Genomic DNA, 16193 nt, shown 5'->3' with positions numbered 1-16193 from the left:
GTTGAGAGCATGCTTAACTTTAATGTATAATACTCAAGGTACAAGACATTGCATTTAACATTGTTATAAATAAAAGGGAGATTCAGATCAGTCATCAAGGGCTCCAGAGTGAACAGCATCTTCATAACCTCCATGCTTATCATCTTTACTTTCTGGGTGTAATTTAATAAGGTCATCAATCCGAAGAATGGTAATTGCCGCTTCTGTTGCAAATTTCAAGCTCTTCACTTTAACTATGGTTGGTTCAAACACTCCCGCTTGCTTGTTGTCTCGAGGTTTACCATTGATCAAATCAAGACCAATCCTACAATTAAGGTGAAATAGCTGATTAAATGATTTCCCACAGGTTGCTTAGGTGGCCTGTTAATTCCAATTATTCCATTCAAATATTAATCTTGAGAAATACTGGCTTTATGGTTACACTTAACAAACACAGCACTGTGCAATACAAAAAGGAAGAAACCCTGTTCCCAGACATCTAAAACACGTTATGTGCTGCATAACATTTTGGTCAATGAAAGCCCAAATATAAACATTGGTCCTTCCTAGAAGATGATTACTATTGCCTATACCTTACAATGTTCTCATGATGATCACTGTGAAAAGGAGAAGAACTATATGCTTACCATTTTAGATTTTTACGTTCTGGATTAACTTGAGCCTCATTATGAAAAGCTCTTAACTTTGCAACCAGATCTGTGGAGTCTTGAGCAGCATTAACTGCCAGTGTATTAGGAATAACAAGAAGAGATCTTGCAAACTCTGCAATAGCAAGCTGTTCCCGAGAGCCCTAAAAGGAAAAGATAATTAGGATCCCAGACAAAGCATGTTAACAAAATGCCAATTATAGCCCCTCTTGAAAATCAACTCTTACCATGCTGGTTGCATAGTTTTCAAGGTATATGGAAAGGGCTGCTTCTACAGCACCCCCACCAGGAACGACAGATTTCGACTCCAAAACTCTTTTCACCACACAAAGAGCATCATGTAAAGAGCGCTCCATCTCATCACACATGAAATCATTTGCCCCACGTAAAATAATCGATGCAGATGTTCGTGCCTTAGTACTAATAAGAAAAAAAAGTAAAACTGTTAAAAAGAACATTTACGAATACTGTACAAAAAGAATGTCTAGGGTTGGGATAGCTCTGTGATAGCTCTACCACATTTGTCTAGCAAGCTCAAGGAATTGGGGTTCAATCCCCAGCATTGTAAAAAGTAAAAGAGGGCTGGGGTTGTGGCTCAGTGGTAGAGCACTTGTCTAGCACGTGAAAGGCTGTGAGTTCAATCCTCAGCACCATACGAAAAACAATCAAAAATATATATATATAAAATATAAAACACTGTCTAGACCATGCAGAAGAGATGAAAGTAACTTCACCTCAATTTACAATGGCCCAATATTGTTTTATCCCATGCGTATAACTGCTTATATCACTGAGAGACTACAGCAGCAAATAAATGGGAAGGAAATTTTTTACTCCATGAAATCTGTATAGCTTTAATTTGGAAAGTAGCTCTTACTTTTTGATTAAGATCAATTCATCATCACAAATTCTCTCCTGGACCACTTCTTCTGCTTGTCCCAACATTGTAGCTTCAAAAGTTTCTTCACCTTCCAAATTGGCCAGGGTTGACAGAATAGTTGCTATAGGAGTTAAAAAGATCTCTAAATATTGTTTCCCATGATATTAAAGCCTTATGATAAAAGTGATACATTACAAATTAAAGGTTTACAGTTATCAGATAATTAACAGTTATATTTTATACTAATATGAAACTATATCATTTTGAAGTGAATAAACAGTTCATGAATTCCCAACAAACTAAAACTTTTCCAGTTCATGAAACATAGCTCTATATTTATTGTGGATAGTGCTAAGTGTTTTTGAAGCTGCTCAGTGCCAGTACTCTAATGTAAGGCTTGTGCTAGGGAATGCATATCAACACAAGGTTTTTTTTTATTCAAGATCTTGCAGTTGTAGTACCTCCAGAAGCTTTAGCAATACGCTTAAGATCCCTTTTCAAAACTCTTCTAACTGCCATGGCGCCAGCCTCCACAAAGTATTTCAGACACATATCATCAATTCCACCAGTGGTTAGAATAACGTTGGCACCAGTTGCCAGGATCTTCTGAATTCTCTCCTTGGTGATATCTGATTCTCTACAGAGAAAGTATTTTAGTTAACTCATGTTACTTTCTGTGTTTTTAAATACTACAACTCTTAACTTCCATTGAATACTTTTCACAAAGATTAGGGTAGCTCAATGGTACAGTGCTTGCTTAGCATGCACAAAGACTTGGGTTCAATTACCAGCACCACAAAATAAAAACTCCAAAATACTTACCATGAAATAACTGTAGGCTAAGTTATATCAACTGTTCTTTTCTACCCAGAAGCAAAATTAAAATTAACCACTTTGCTCTCTCCTCAACTCCAATTTGAGTTCCTATCAAGTATGGTTAGAAAAAAATAGGAGGCCCTGCCTTCAAGAATCTTATAGGGAATTATTAATTTCTCAGGGCAAATGTTTAATAAAGGGATCAAGCGTTAAACTGTAGAAATAAGTAGGACCAGAATATGAATCTGGCAGGCCACATTAAAGAGTCTAGATGGCTAAGATGCTGGTGTTTCTAAGTAACAGTAGTACTACCAAATCTGATTCTTTTTACACGAAGTAAAGACTTGAACCCAGGACCTCATGCATGTTAGGTAAGTACTAAATACTGTACCTCTGAACCATACCCCGCTATCCTTTGAATCTGTATTTTCAAAAGGATGCCAATGTCCATATGAAAGTTGCAGTGGAAAGATTAAGGACTGAAGACAAGGGGACAGTAACTGGAGATAAAGAAGTATCCCTTATGAGGACCGACAGCATGAACGAAAGTCAAACTACAGGCACAGGTAAATGGGAGGTATGGGCTTGGGGCAGGTTGGGAAACCAAGAGCACAGTTTGGGATGTTGTAAGTTTAAAGTCTCTGTTATTCAGGAAAAGCTGCAAAGAGGAAGTCAGTATATAAATCATAAGCAATTCTAGTAAGGAGATATAGATTCAAAGTCAATATACAATTGAAGTCATGGAGTAGATGAGATTATTCAAAGACTTTTTTCAAGTAGTCAATCATGCATTCATTTTGGTCAATGATAGGCCAAATAAACAACAGTGGTCCTATAAAAAATTATAATGAAGCTGAAAAATCCTTATCACCTACGAGCATTATAGCAGCTATCTTGTCACAATGCAGTGGACACACGTATGTAGTGATGATTATTATAAACTAATGACACTTTGATCAAAAACGACTGTTACTCGTCTGTAGACTTACCATACTTATTGCCTCTGCCTCTCAGGTAAGTGAGACTACAGACTACAAGTATGTACCACCATACTTAGCTTGTTTATTATTTTATAGAGTACTACTACTCACCCCATCTATTAAATAAGTACTGTGTATCAGATACTGAAGAACCAAGGCTACAAAGCCAAAGAAATAATTCCATCTCTATATTCAGAACTCACATTACAGTTGAATACACAGCAGAAACTGTGTAAGCCCAAGAAGACAAAGACTGGGAATAACCCAGATTGAGGGAAAGCCTCCCCTCTTTAAAGGCATGTTAAGACAGAATCGGCCAAAGTCTTGATAAAGATCAAGAAAAAGGAAGCTGAAGATGTCAACTGACTTTCATGCTAGTGTTATTATTAGTGACCCTGACACTGGAGAAGAGGGATGAAAAAGGGATTGAAAAATAAAGTCCCAGCAAACATGTTTACATCACTCTTGTGGCACCTGCTTGATAAGAAAGGACAGGGAGTAACTATGTCAGGTGGATGAGCAAAATGCTTTAAGGACAGGAGAGCTCCAAGTGGAATCCAGCAAAGGAAGAGTTGAGTTAAAGATGCAGTTGTTAAGGAACAATCAACGAAGGAGGGCTCTAAGGGAACAGACTCTGGAAAACATACTGCTGGAGAATTCCCCTCTGATAGAAGGAAAGAGTAAAAGGATACACATGCATATAGATTTCGAAGATGGGCAGCATTTCTAGCTTTTGGCAAAGATTTCTTGTTGTTTATTCAAAGTAACCAAATAGCAAAAAATAAATAAATAAAAATAAATACACACTTCCAAGAAGAAGTAGAGAATAGAACAGCAGTTATCAAAGTCTGGGAAGGGTGTGGGGAGAGATGCAAAAAGTTTAATGGGTTCAGGGACAGGAACAACTAACTGAATGTTTCAAAATAGCTAGCAGAGAGGATTCTGAATGTTCCCAATACAAATAAATGTCTGAGGCAACAGATAATGATTATCCTGGTCTGATCATTACCCAAAGTGAAGCCACACTGCACACAAATATGTAGTTACTACATGTTAAAAATAATAATAAAAAAATGAATGTGGATAAAGTGGAAGAAAGCAGGCAAAATCCCTGGGAGCAAACTACCTTCACAACTAGCTCTTCCTGTATGCCAATTGAGTAACACCATCTGCAGTCCATAGTATACAGTAGCAAAAAGTCTGAACTGCTTCTTTGAGGAAACAGGTTCTTGGCTTTTATACCTTTAATCTCAAATCAATTCATAAAGCCAAAAATTCCACAAAAAGTTCAGTTTTCACAGAAGTCATAGCACCCCAAATCCCTTTTAAAACATCATTACATTTCCTATTTTTTTTTCTAGAGGTTCACGTAGAACAGTTTGATTTGGGTAAATGCTTAGTTTTCCAAAACTCTGATATTTAAAAAGTTCAGTTCTGGAAATACTATGTTTTGCCACACAGTAAGCCATCAGAATGATGACTGTTCTGTCCTACGAGAAAACTCATTCTTTCCAGTCTACAGTCGCCTGGTTCAACACAAAGGAGTTTTACAAGCACCCCTGACAAAGGTAAAAAATCTCTCAAGGCTGAGGCAGGAGGATCACAAGTTCAAATCCAGCCTCAGCAAAAGTGAGTTGCTAAGCAACACAGTGAGACCCTGTCTTTAAATAAAATACAAAATAGGGCTGGGGATGTGGCTCAGTGGTCACCGAGAAACTGTGTTCAATCCCCAGCACTAACAGATTAAAAAACAAAACAAAACAAAACAAAAAAAAAACATCCTCAACATACCTCTGTCTAATTTGGTCCAATTTTTCAGGGTCTGTAATAATCACTTGTACACCAAGCTTCATTTTTGTTTTCTGTAGGCTGAAGTCAAGGCAAGCAATTTTTGCATTAACTATTCTCTTGGGCATGCCTATAAGTGAACATAATATTTTGTGATAACTATAACAATATTCAGTTCACATAATACACCTATCCCTAAAATTAAAAGAATAAAAATTATTAAGCCTTAAATATAAAGGCATCAAGGGGAGATAATTTCTTTTAATTTGCACGCATCTTAACATTTTTTATGTGCTCAAGTTACAAAAGATGTATTGTATGCAAATCACAAAAAGCTAATTTTAACTATAGAAATCTCATTCTATGATTAAATCTCAAACCTTACCCTGAGATCCCACCACACAGTTAAGTGCATAGCCATTGATCAGCATGCTCTCCATCTGACTTCTCCCATGGGCTTTCAGAATATTAACAGAATTGATAGGATAGCGAGGCTGGCCTCTTATATCTGTGTATTTAATAGCAAGTACAGCATCTACTGCCATATTAGAGAAGAAATCACCATCTCTAAGCTGATAGTTAAGGATAACAACAGACCGAATGAACAAAGGGTACACATAAAAATCAAAGGCAATTGAAAGTGACTTTCTTTTTAGCAATTTCATCAAAGAAAAAATATTTATCAAAGTGACTTATTACTTATCACCATCCACAATTCATATCACTCACACATGCTTTACATTATCTTTTTACCCTTGAAATGCACAGAAAGCAACAGGCAATTTCAACACAATGTCATGTCTCTGACAGATTTATCAATTTGCATTAAATTGATATTTAAAACTTTTACTGTTTAAAAAAACCCCCCAAACCTAAATCAGGTTCATTCCCTAGCACTCTACCCACGAAAGGGGTAGGGGTGCTAAACTTTACTTGGATGCAAGGATACATTCCAATAATTTTGGAAGACATGGAAGTCTTAGCAGCATTAATCAGGCAATCTTTTCCAAGTTCATCTGTGTTAATAATTAAGTTTTCACTGATATAGCGCACTGCTTCCCTGTTTAAAGGGACAGAAAAAAAAGTCAATCCAGTACTCAAACCTTTTAATGCTATCACATTAAAAAAAAACCACACTTTTTAATATTTATTTTTTAGTTTTAAGTAGACACAATATCTTTGTTTTATTTGTATGCGGTGCTAAGGATCGAACCCAGTGCCTCACATATGCGATGCGAGGCCAGTGCTCTCCTCTGAGCCACAATCCCAGCCCTAATGTTATCACATGTAACAGTTTCAAAATGTCAAAGGAAAGGACTTTTTGTTCAGCCATTTCATATAGAAGGAGAACACTTGAAAATCCTCCCTCTTCAGATCATGGCAACTTTAATCTATCCCATAAGCATAGCCACTAAAGTCTATTATTAGAAGAAAATGTGGTAGTCATATGGGAAAAAACATTACTGGCTCTAGTTCAAGTGTTACTTGGTTGTTAAAACACAACTTTTTCAAACCAAAATTTAATTATTAATCAAAACATTAAAACACTATTTATAACTACTGTGTCAAATAAAAAATTCCTGAGAATGCAAACAATCTTACTTGCAAGCAAGTCGATAGCCACTAATAACTGATGTGGGATGAATTTTCTGTTTGACTAATTCATCTGCATTTTTCAGAAGTTCTGCTGCAATAATAACCTGTTGAGAAAACAGTCATGCGCTAAGATGTCGGGCACTGGATATATCATGCACCCACAAAAGCAACACTAAAGTCGTCAGGTATTATTAACCAGAATGGTGAGTGATGGAGAAATGAATAAGTGGCTATTAAAAATATGAAAAAAGGAAAACACTACAAAATATTCTGTATGTCAATGGCCAAACCCAACAGATGAAAGTCAGAAAAATGTTCTAAGAAACTAGTTCAGCAGTAAAACAGAAGACAACAAATACATCTATTACCTTTAGAGATTAAGTGCCCAATGGAAGCTAAATTGCTATTGAAATGACTTGGACTGTTTTAGACTTTTGGGTTAACTCCTTTTAAGGAATGCTAAAAATGTCTTTTAATTAGACTTTTAGAGCTAAGGATATAGTTTGGAGGTAGCCTGCTTGCTACATCCAATCATTATGACTGCCTTTTGCATGTAAAATAAATAAATAAACAGTATTTAAAAAAAAAACATATATCATCCTCTCCTTTATTTTTCCCTCCTCCTTTTGGTGGAGTTTGAACCCAGGAGCATTTAACCACTGAGCCATATCCCTAGCCCTACTCCCTCTTTTTTGGGTACAGGGATACTGGGGACTGAACCCAGGGGCACTCAACAACTGAGCCACATCTCAACCCTTTTTTGTATTTTATTTAGAGACAGGGTCTGGCTAAACTGCCAGAGACTGGCTTTGAATTTGTGATCTCCCAGTCTCAACCTTACAAGCTGCTGTGATTACAGGTATAGACCACCAGCTGGGTCACGGGGTTCTTTAGATAATTACAATAGCAAAGATTTTAGACATTTCCAAGCCTCAGGTGATGGTGGGTAAGAGAAAATACATTTCAGAAGCCATAAAAATAAAAAAAAAAAAAAGTCCCCCAAACGTGTGAAATCCAATATTTAAAATGACGCTGAATTTAATGAGTTTGAGTTTCTTTTCTACTTATATTGCTCAAACTAGCTATAATTATCAAGTTTTGTTTCTGAAGCACTGCTGGAGAAACATACCGTTTTCCTTTTTAAATATGTAACTTATTTCTGGCCCACAGCTTCAAATAGGATAAAAATAATTATTCTTTAGCCCCTCTCCCAGGCGACTACCTACCACTGAGGTAGTTCCATCTCCAACTTCTTTGTCCTGCAGTTCAGCCAGCTCACAAAGAACTTTAGCAGCAGGATGTTCTACCTCCAGTAACTTCAGGATGGTAGCACCATCGTTTGTAATGGTTACATCCTACAGAAATTTCCAGGAAAAGTGAGATAAATTCAGATATCCCTATTATGACACAAAGTATATCATCTTTGATATTTTCCAATATCAGGTTCTGAAGAAAACAACTTGCAGAAAAAAAAAACTTCAGATCTCTTCTCTTTAGAGCAATCAAAGCAACAGATATACTTACACCAATATCATCCACCAACATTTTATCCAAGCCAACTGGACCAAGAGAACTCTTAACGATATTGGCAATAGAAGCCGCAGCCATAACTGTAGACAGTTAATGAAAAAAAGTACAGTAAAATCAGAAATGTACAGCTCTAAAGGACAGTCATCTCACCCACAGAAGCAAAATAACATCTCACAACCTCCAAACTGCTCTTATCTACAAACGCGCCCTAAGGAAGCCTAAGGAAGGGGACGGGCAAATTTCGTCCTGAGCACAGGAGGAACGCCCCGTTTTTAAGGGTTCGCTGCCCGGCTGAGTGATCAGGCCCGGAGCGCCAGCGGCGTTCCGTTACTCTACGGCAGTCGCCGAGGGTCGGGGCGACTTCCGCGGGAACACGTCGCCCCTAACTACGCGCCTGCAGTTCCGACTGGGCCTAGTCGCTGGTGGACGATCCCCGACTGACAAAAGGGGCCGCGGGCGGCGGGCACGTGTCTCCGCACCGCCCTTGCGAGTTGGGAACGCCGGCGGCGCCCTTGGAGTCCTCCCCGACGGCTAGGCCCCGCACGGCGACAAACGCCCGGGTCGCGCCCTCGGGAGCCCATTCCGCCGAGGGAGACGCGAGGGCGAGGGCAGGGAGCCGCGGGCCGCCCGGGCAGGCCCAGGCCTCGCCCGCCCTTACCGTTCTGGGAGCGGATGGCCTCCCCAGTGCTGCGGTCCCCAAACACGGACAAAGGCCCCTCCATCATCGCGGCAGGGTTTGCGTCGAATTTCACTCACACCACAGGTAACCCGTATCTTAATCCCCAGGCCGGGCGGTGGCCACTAGAGAAGTGGCGGCGGCGTGGAGAGACCCGAGCGGCACCGAGGGGGCTGCTGGGTAACTCCACCCCGCCCGCTGCCTCACTCCTCAGGCTCGGCCGCAAGGCCTGGCGGGAAAAGAAGGGCGGGAACCGGGAGAAACAGGAAAAGCAGCTTCAACTCAACGGAAATAAGAGAACCAAAAAGGGGCAGGTTCAGTAATTTTGCCCAATTAGAGACCGGAAGAGAAAGGACGCTGAGGGAGGAACGGTTGTCAGGAGTTGGAGGACGCTGGAGGTAGGAAGTACTCTTCTGCGGGCAAGGTTACGCATGCGCGTGTGCACATTCTCGTATCTTCTGGAAAAGTTGCACAGTAGGGCGGAGTCTGAAATTGTGTTACAAGAACGAGGCGGGTTCTTCTTCACGGTAGAGCTGGGGTTCTAGTGGGCTCTTTAACCTTGTGCTCTTGCCTTTCTTAAATGCTTGTTCGGGAAGCTTGCGGCAAATTGGGCTTTGTTGTGGGACTAATAGGTATGATCTTGCGAGTCTGCACTTGTTTAGTATGGGGCCAGGTTTTCCAAGGGCCACAGGGGAAAGCCTTCAGTTCCCAAAAGATGGCACCCTTTTTGAGGAAAAAGTGTGAGCATTGCTCTGCCTCATTTCCTCCCAATACCCAATTACAGTGTCCACGCTACAATGATTGGCTTAAGGGACCAGACAACCCAAATACGGTAACTTCTGGGGGCCGAGCTTGGTGTAAAGGGTAGTCTACAACAAACTGCGTTTCTATCAGGTGATTGGTTGGCGCCTAGCGTGATTGCGCCTCGACGTAGGCACTGATTGGTGGAGCGGGGTAATGTGCGGCAGGGGCCTCGTTGGTTTGAACCTTCAAGGACAGGCGCGGTTCGACTTTTCCCTGAGTTAATATGGCGGGTTAGCCGCTGAGACAACCGGGAGGAAAAAGAGGGGAGGCTTTGCTGGTGATCTCCTCAGCGATGGCACTTCGGCCGCGGCTCTGGAAGTTGGTGTTGGTTCGCAGGAATCCGGGTAATTAATCTCGCCCCGCTTGCCAGCCTACTCCCCGGGGCCTGCCCAGTAGATGAGAATCTACATGTCCTATTCTGTTTGACTTGTCCCGCGGAGAAGCAAACGCGCCCTGGGCGCTCCCTGGGGACCCGAGGACCGGGGAGCGGAGGCGGTGGAGTTAGGCCGGCCCCGGTGTCCACGGCGGTCGTGCTTAAGCTCCATGTGGCCGTGTCCGTTCCCCAGAGCGCGGGTTTGCAGCCCTCTGCACCACGCCGGCGGCGGAGCCCCACGCTGAGCCCTTGGGAAATGAAGCCGTCGCGCCCGAGTTCACCAACAGGAACCCCCGGAACCTGGAGCTCTTGGCTGTGGCCAGGAAGGAACGGGGCTGGGGGACAGTGTGGCCCTCGCGTGAGTTCTGGCACAGGTAACCAAGTCAGCCTGCGACGGCCCGACGGAGTAGCGCCGCGGCTCACAGATTGCTTTGCTCAGCAGGACGGTGCGGGACGTCGGGGACTCGCCCCGGGGGCGCCTCGCTTGCCTAGAGGCAGGACAAGCGGATGGGTCCCAACCCTTGAACCTACGGGTGCCCTGCAGACGACAGTGTGGGCTTGGGGAGCTGGGTGCTTACCAGGGTCGCGGAGGAGGTGACATTGAAAACGCTGAGGTCTGAAAGATAGAAGAAGGAGCGTTCTAGCAGAGGCAGCAGAGTGCGACTGCTCTTAGTGGGTGGGTGGAAGGAATCCGTAGGCCTGTGTATCTGAGTTGTTTGGGCAAAGCGAGGAAGATGAAATTGGAGAAGCACGTAGAAGGAGGTTAAGTCATTAGCTTTGCAAGTTAAGGTAACCAGTCGAGATTGGAAACTGCAAAATTTAAAATTTGAGCCTGAACGATCTGGTTTTTTAAAGTTCATTCTAAGGTCTGGGGTAGAGTGCTTGCCTAGCAAGTGGGAAGTCCTGCAAAAAGAATAGAAATAATTCTAGCTGCTTTAGGGAGAATAAACTTTTGAAGAGTGGGAGTAAAAGGAGGAAGACACACATGTCTTGTGCATGGTAGGCAACTGTTCTACAAATGAACTACATCCCCCAGTCCCTTGGTGGGTTATTGAAAATATTTTAATCCTTAAAATTACTTCACGGAGCAGGTACAATAATTTTCTCCATTTTACAGGAACGGGGCAGTTGGGGGAGACATCATTAGTGACTGCCTGAGCTAAGATTCAAACATATTTTATTATATGACCTAGAACCAGGACACTAAATTATTACCACTATGCTGCAGGACATAGTTATTATTTCCTTGATGAAGATTTGTTAAGAGTTTTTCCTGTTGTGTGTGTAGTGCTAGATATTGAACCCAGGGTCTCACACATCAGACAAGTACATTACCACTGAGCCACATCTCTAGACCCCTGGAGTAGAATTATTTCTAAAGGACTGCACAGTTATCAGGACAAGTTAGTAATCATAATTATGTAAATGCATTTATTTATTCAGCGAATGTTGGGCCTGTATCACTAGGCATTGTGCTAGATGTAGGAAAAATAATGATAGAGCATAAGACTAAAGGGCTCACTAGAACCCCAGTTCTACCGTGGAAAAGGGCTTGCCCCTTCTGAAATTCTTGTCACTGAAGTTTTTATAGTTTCATGATGGAAAGCAGAATGAGCATGATGTCCTAATTGCTATGATACATTTTTGCTTAGAGGATACAGGGAGGAGTCAAAGGGAGGAGGCAGTTCACTTTTGAAATAACCTGGATCTTCAGTCTAAAATTCTTTTGAAACATCCAACATTTCCTTCACTTAATATTTGAATCGTTTAAATTAGACTTATTTCCCCCCACTCACTGGGTCTGCCCTATTTACCAAATTATCACTACAGAATTTTGAAAGTCTAGGAAATGACCTTAGAGATGGAGTTCTACCCCTTCATTGAATACATAGTTGAAGACAAGGGTCTTAAAACTGTGGCCTATGCAACTTTCTATAAAGTATAATTTTTATTAGCACCACCAGCAAAACCAAGAGAACCCACATTTCCAAATCTAGTGCCTTTCCTGCTTTGCCTTAGGAATGCTAGTGAAGATCTTCTAATTTGAGTGTTTTCTTTAATTTGAGCTTAATTTAATTTTGATCTGGAGGTACGGATCAGTATTTGTATACTGATTGTGTATGTGTATACACAAAGCCCTGAGTTTAATCCCAGTAGTAAAAAAAAAAGGAAGTGGAACAGCCATCCCTAGGTATGCACAGGGAATTAGATTAAATATCTTAAATAAAATGGCACAGTATTTACATATAATTTATATTCTCCTGTTACTTAAAACTATTTCTAGATTGCTTATAATACCGAAAACAATGTAACTGCTATGCAAATACTTATTATACTGTATTGTTTAGGAAATAGTGACAAGGAAAGTCTGTGTATGTTCAGTACAGATATAATTTTTTTCCCTCAGATATTTTCCACCTGACCACCTGTGGTTTGTTGAATCCAATGATTTGTAACCCCATGTTATAAAACCCCACAGGGGGTGCTGGGGATGTGGCTCAAGCGGAAGCGCGCTTGCCTGGCATGCATGTGGCCTGGGTTCGATCCTCAGCACCACATATAAACAAAGATGTTATGTCCGCCCACCGAAAACTAAAAAATAAATATTAAAATTCTCTCTCTCTCTCTCTCTCTCTCTCTCTTAAAAAAATAACTAAATAAATAAAACCCCACAGGGACTAGTTTTGTATGTATCCTTCTAGAGTTATGCATATAAGCAAAAATGTCTTTTTTTTTATTATTATTCTTGTCAAATCATAAACATTGTTCTAGAATGTTCTTTAGCCCTCCCACTACTCCCTAAGCATATACTTAAAAATACGCCTTGTAGATTCTTCTTCCTGGTGGATAGGAGGATTGGTTCTGGAGCCAGATTCCTAGATCTAATGCCTGGCTCCATTGCTTCATAGTTGTAATCTTATGTTATTTTTCTGTGTCAGTTTCTGTAGTTTAAACAACACATGGAATGCCAGAAGCAGTGGCGCATACCTGTAATCCCAGCTGTTCCAGAGGCTGAGGCAGGAGGATCTTGAGTTCAAAACCAGCCTTAGCAAAAAGTGAGGCATTAAACAACCCAGTAAGACCCTGTCTCTAAATAAAATACAAAATAGGGCTGGGGATGTGGCTCAGTCCAGTACCTCTGAGTTTAATCCCCAGTACCCAAGTGAAAGAAAAGCAAATGGAAGTAAGATGGGATTATTTTGAGACATGAGCTATACCTATAAACAATTAGGATAAACCTAACACAGTAAGTGCTCAGTCAATGTTAGCTATTGTAATCATAAAATGTTACCTCTTTTTAGTGACTGTATAAAAAATATGGCATGCATGTTTTAGTTAACTAGCTTCCTATTGATGATTATCTTTTATGATTACAGTGTTGTAATGAATTGTCTCATCCATTCATTTTTTTAAATCAGAGATTGGGTGTATATTTTCCTGGATTTAAATGTCATTAATATTTTCTGTTCCTTTGAACAGTGTTCAGATCTTTTACTTCTTAAGTTATTGGTAAATTTCTTATTTATTATAGGAGATATTTTACAAATTACAGAAGTTAGTCCTTTAAAAAATAGAGGAGTTTAAAATATTTTTCAGCCAGGTTCTGTAGCACAAACGCCTGAAATTCTAGTTATTCAGGAGGCTGAGGTAGGACAATTGCAAATTTGATACCAGTCTCAGCAATTTAGTGAGACCCTATCTCAAAATAAAAATAAAGGTCTGGGGATGTAGTTCAGTGGTAAAGTGCCCCCAGTCCATGTATCAAAATACATAAGTGATAAATGTTTTTATTCTTTTTCATTGCTTTGTCCCCCATTGGTCCCTTTCCCCTGCCTATGCTAAGGATTGACCCCCAGGCCTCATAGATGCTAAGCAGGTACTCTACATTGGACTACAGCCACAAGTGCATTGTTTGTCTTTGAACTTAATTTTTGTTTGTTTGTTTTTTAACCATGTAGAAAATCTGTCATCTTTTATTTGACATCTAATTATTCTATAAAAACCATGGTTGATTTCACATTTAAACAGGCTTATCTTACTTTGACATTATAAAAAAAAAATCCCTTATTTTCTTTTAGTACTCTTCTGATTTCGGTTTTTACTTTTAAATCTTTGCCCCATTTTTCATTTATTTTGGTGTTAGCTGGAAAATAAAAGCACAGAGTAAGTATATCCTTATCCAGGATATAGTCAGCAACTTAGTTGCATCTCTTCAAGATTTCCTTTTTTGAAGTATATGTATAAAAAGTAAGACTCAGCTCTTCAGAAATACCAAGTTTCTCCTTGATACTTGAGGTTAAGTGCAAGTATTTGATTTACTATTATTGAGAATAGTCTCATTAAAAACAGGGAAATCACCTGTCTCAAGTAAAAAGCCAAGTAAGTATGTTGAAGTAAATCAACCATGCATTGAATTCTCAAGGGATACTTAGGCATTCATTCACTTGAAGTAACTTAACTTTAGGATGGATAGATGGATAGTTTTTTGACTTTTATCCTCTTCTCTTCCCATTTAGACTGCGAGTTATAAAGACTCAGCATCATGTAGAAGCGATTGTAGAGCATCGAAATGGCAAGGTCGTGGTTTCAGCATCCACTCGTGAATGGGCTATTAAAAAGCATCTTTACAGAACCAGAAATGTGGTAGCTTGTGAGAGCATAGGACGCGTGCTGGCAGAGCGGTGCTTAGAGGCAGGAATCAACTTCATGGTCTACCAGCCAACCCCTTGGGAGGCAGCTTCGGACTCGGTATTTTTTTTTTTTTTTAGTTGTTGATGGACCTTTATTTTTATTTATTTGTTTGTTCACTTATATGCACTGCTGAAAATTGAACCCAGTGCCTCACACATGCTTTGCAACTTCTCTATCACTGAGCTAGAACCTTAGCCCCCAGACTTGGTATTTTTGTTTCCTTTGTGTTTACTAAAAAAGTATTTTAGGGCTTGGGATGTAGCTCAGAAGTAGAGGGCTTCCCTAGCGTGTGTGAGGCCTTGAGTTTGATTGCTAGTACTGAAAAAAAATTGTAATACGAGACATTGTATTGATTCTTGATGTTAGGTACTTATATAATAATAGTTTCCAAGTGTTCTCCATTTTGGACCCTGGGGTGAGTATTCTGACATTACCTTATTTAATCCTTACAGCAGTCTAGAGTTAGGGATCAATTATTCCTGTTCTATACACAAATGAACTGAGGTCAGAGTCATTGTTTGGTTGATTTCAGAGTGACTCTCTAACCCATCATATCATCATGTTTATGTATTGACATCTTGTGATGTATTTCAGAATGCTGCTGATCCCTGACATTTCTCAATTCCTTTTTTTCTTACCTGTGTCATTCTTAAGATCCTTCTCTGAACAACCAGTATAGGCTGGGAAGTTAGCAAGAGCACATCAGTTGTTATTTCTTTGTCTTTTGGAAAGCAAAGTTTATTTTCAGCTTACTGATGAGCTTTATTTTTTCCTTTTTTTCCCCCCCGATTTTTAAAACAAGATGAAACGCTTACAAAGTGCCATGACAGAAGGTGGTGTAGTGCTACAGGAACCTCGGAGGATCTATGAGTGAAATAGAAGCATAGAAGTTTTGAACACATAAATATAAAACTATCAGCTTCTACAGCTGTCTAAGAAAGCATCTGGAAGAAAAACGAGCTTGGAAGTTTTGTAACAACGGAGTTCAGTGGAAGATTATTTGTAGTTTTGGTCATCCCCCTTCCCTTTTATGTGTGGTGGTTTTTTTGTTTTAATCAAGAGATAAATACTCTCTCCTTGGAGATGAGAAGTACAAAGCAGACACCAGTTAACTTTTGAAGGACAAATTAAAAATTGCTTGTAAGTTACCAAATAAAGGCATATGAGAACCATTGTTTTCTGGTTATATGAAGTTTCTTGCCTGTGAGCTCACTATTTTAAGGGTAACATCTGATGTTTGTGTAAAGCACTTATTACTACATTGGCTCATGATGAGTGATCCCAGTGAGAGTTACTTGCTGCTCAGATTGTGGGACTGTTTTTTTAAAGTGGGAGATGTCACTATTGGCCTAAACTTAGAATCTTAGGATAAGAGGGCAAATGCTAATAATAAACTCCCTGGGGCCCTTGA

At 40.2% G+C, this 16193-nt stretch overlaps 2 protein-coding genes and 2 non-coding genes across 5 annotated transcripts; 1 reads left to right on the top strand and 3 right to left on the bottom strand.

Annotated features, from left to right (window-relative positions):
• Window position 1: 1 nt before the first annotated feature.
• Window positions 2–9153, bottom strand: Tcp1 (t-complex 1). Its single transcript, XM_076858067.1, has 12 exons — window positions 8896–9153; window positions 8232–8317; window positions 7934–8062; window positions 6714–6811; window positions 6061–6171; window positions 5497–5678; window positions 5115–5241; window positions 1989–2164; window positions 1525–1648; window positions 875–1067; window positions 627–790; window positions 2–304 (listed from the first exon to the last, which is right to left on the bottom strand). The coding sequence occupies exons 1-12, from the start codon at window positions 8960–8962 to the stop codon at window positions 88–90; spliced, it is 1674 nt and encodes a 557-aa protein (XP_076714182.1). The 5' UTR covers window positions 8963–9153; the 3' UTR covers window positions 2–87.
• Window positions 1342–1469, bottom strand: LOC143402673 (small nucleolar RNA SNORA20). Its single transcript, XR_013091746.1, has one exon. It is a non-coding gene; the product is annotated as a small nucleolar RNA SNORA20 (small nucleolar RNA).
• LOC143402680 (small nucleolar RNA SNORA29) lies at window positions 6427–6566 on the bottom strand. The gene has a single exon (XR_013091752.1). It is a non-coding gene; the product is annotated as a small nucleolar RNA SNORA29 (small nucleolar RNA).
• A 26-nt stretch (window positions 9154–9179) lies between the features above and the next one.
• Mrpl18 (mitochondrial ribosomal protein L18) lies at window positions 9180–15951 on the top strand. 2 transcript variants are annotated; one of them, XM_076858070.1, is made up of 5 exons: window positions 9180–9311; window positions 9808–10061; window positions 10284–10464; window positions 14608–14839; window positions 15585–15951. In XM_076858070.1, exons 2-5 carry the CDS (start codon window positions 10010–10012, stop codon window positions 15654–15656), a joined length of 537 nt encoding a protein of 178 aa, XP_076714185.1. In that variant the 5' UTR covers window positions 9180–9311; window positions 9808–10009; the 3' UTR covers window positions 15657–15951. The 2 variants fall into 2 exon arrangements, with proteins under 2 accessions (XP_076714185.1, XP_076714184.1); XM_076858069.1 differs by lacking the exon at window positions 9180–9311 and adding an exon at window positions 9340–9440.
• The last annotated feature ends 242 nt before the right edge of the window (window positions 15952–16193 follow it).

Source organism: Callospermophilus lateralis, chromosome 6 (assembly GCF_048772815.1).
Source record: "Callospermophilus lateralis isolate mCalLat2 chromosome 6, mCalLat2.hap1, whole genome shotgun sequence".
In the NCBI taxonomy this organism is placed as follows: domain Eukaryota; kingdom Metazoa; phylum Chordata; class Mammalia; order Rodentia; family Sciuridae; genus Callospermophilus; species Callospermophilus lateralis.
This window is presented reverse-complemented; position numbering and strand designations above follow the sequence as displayed.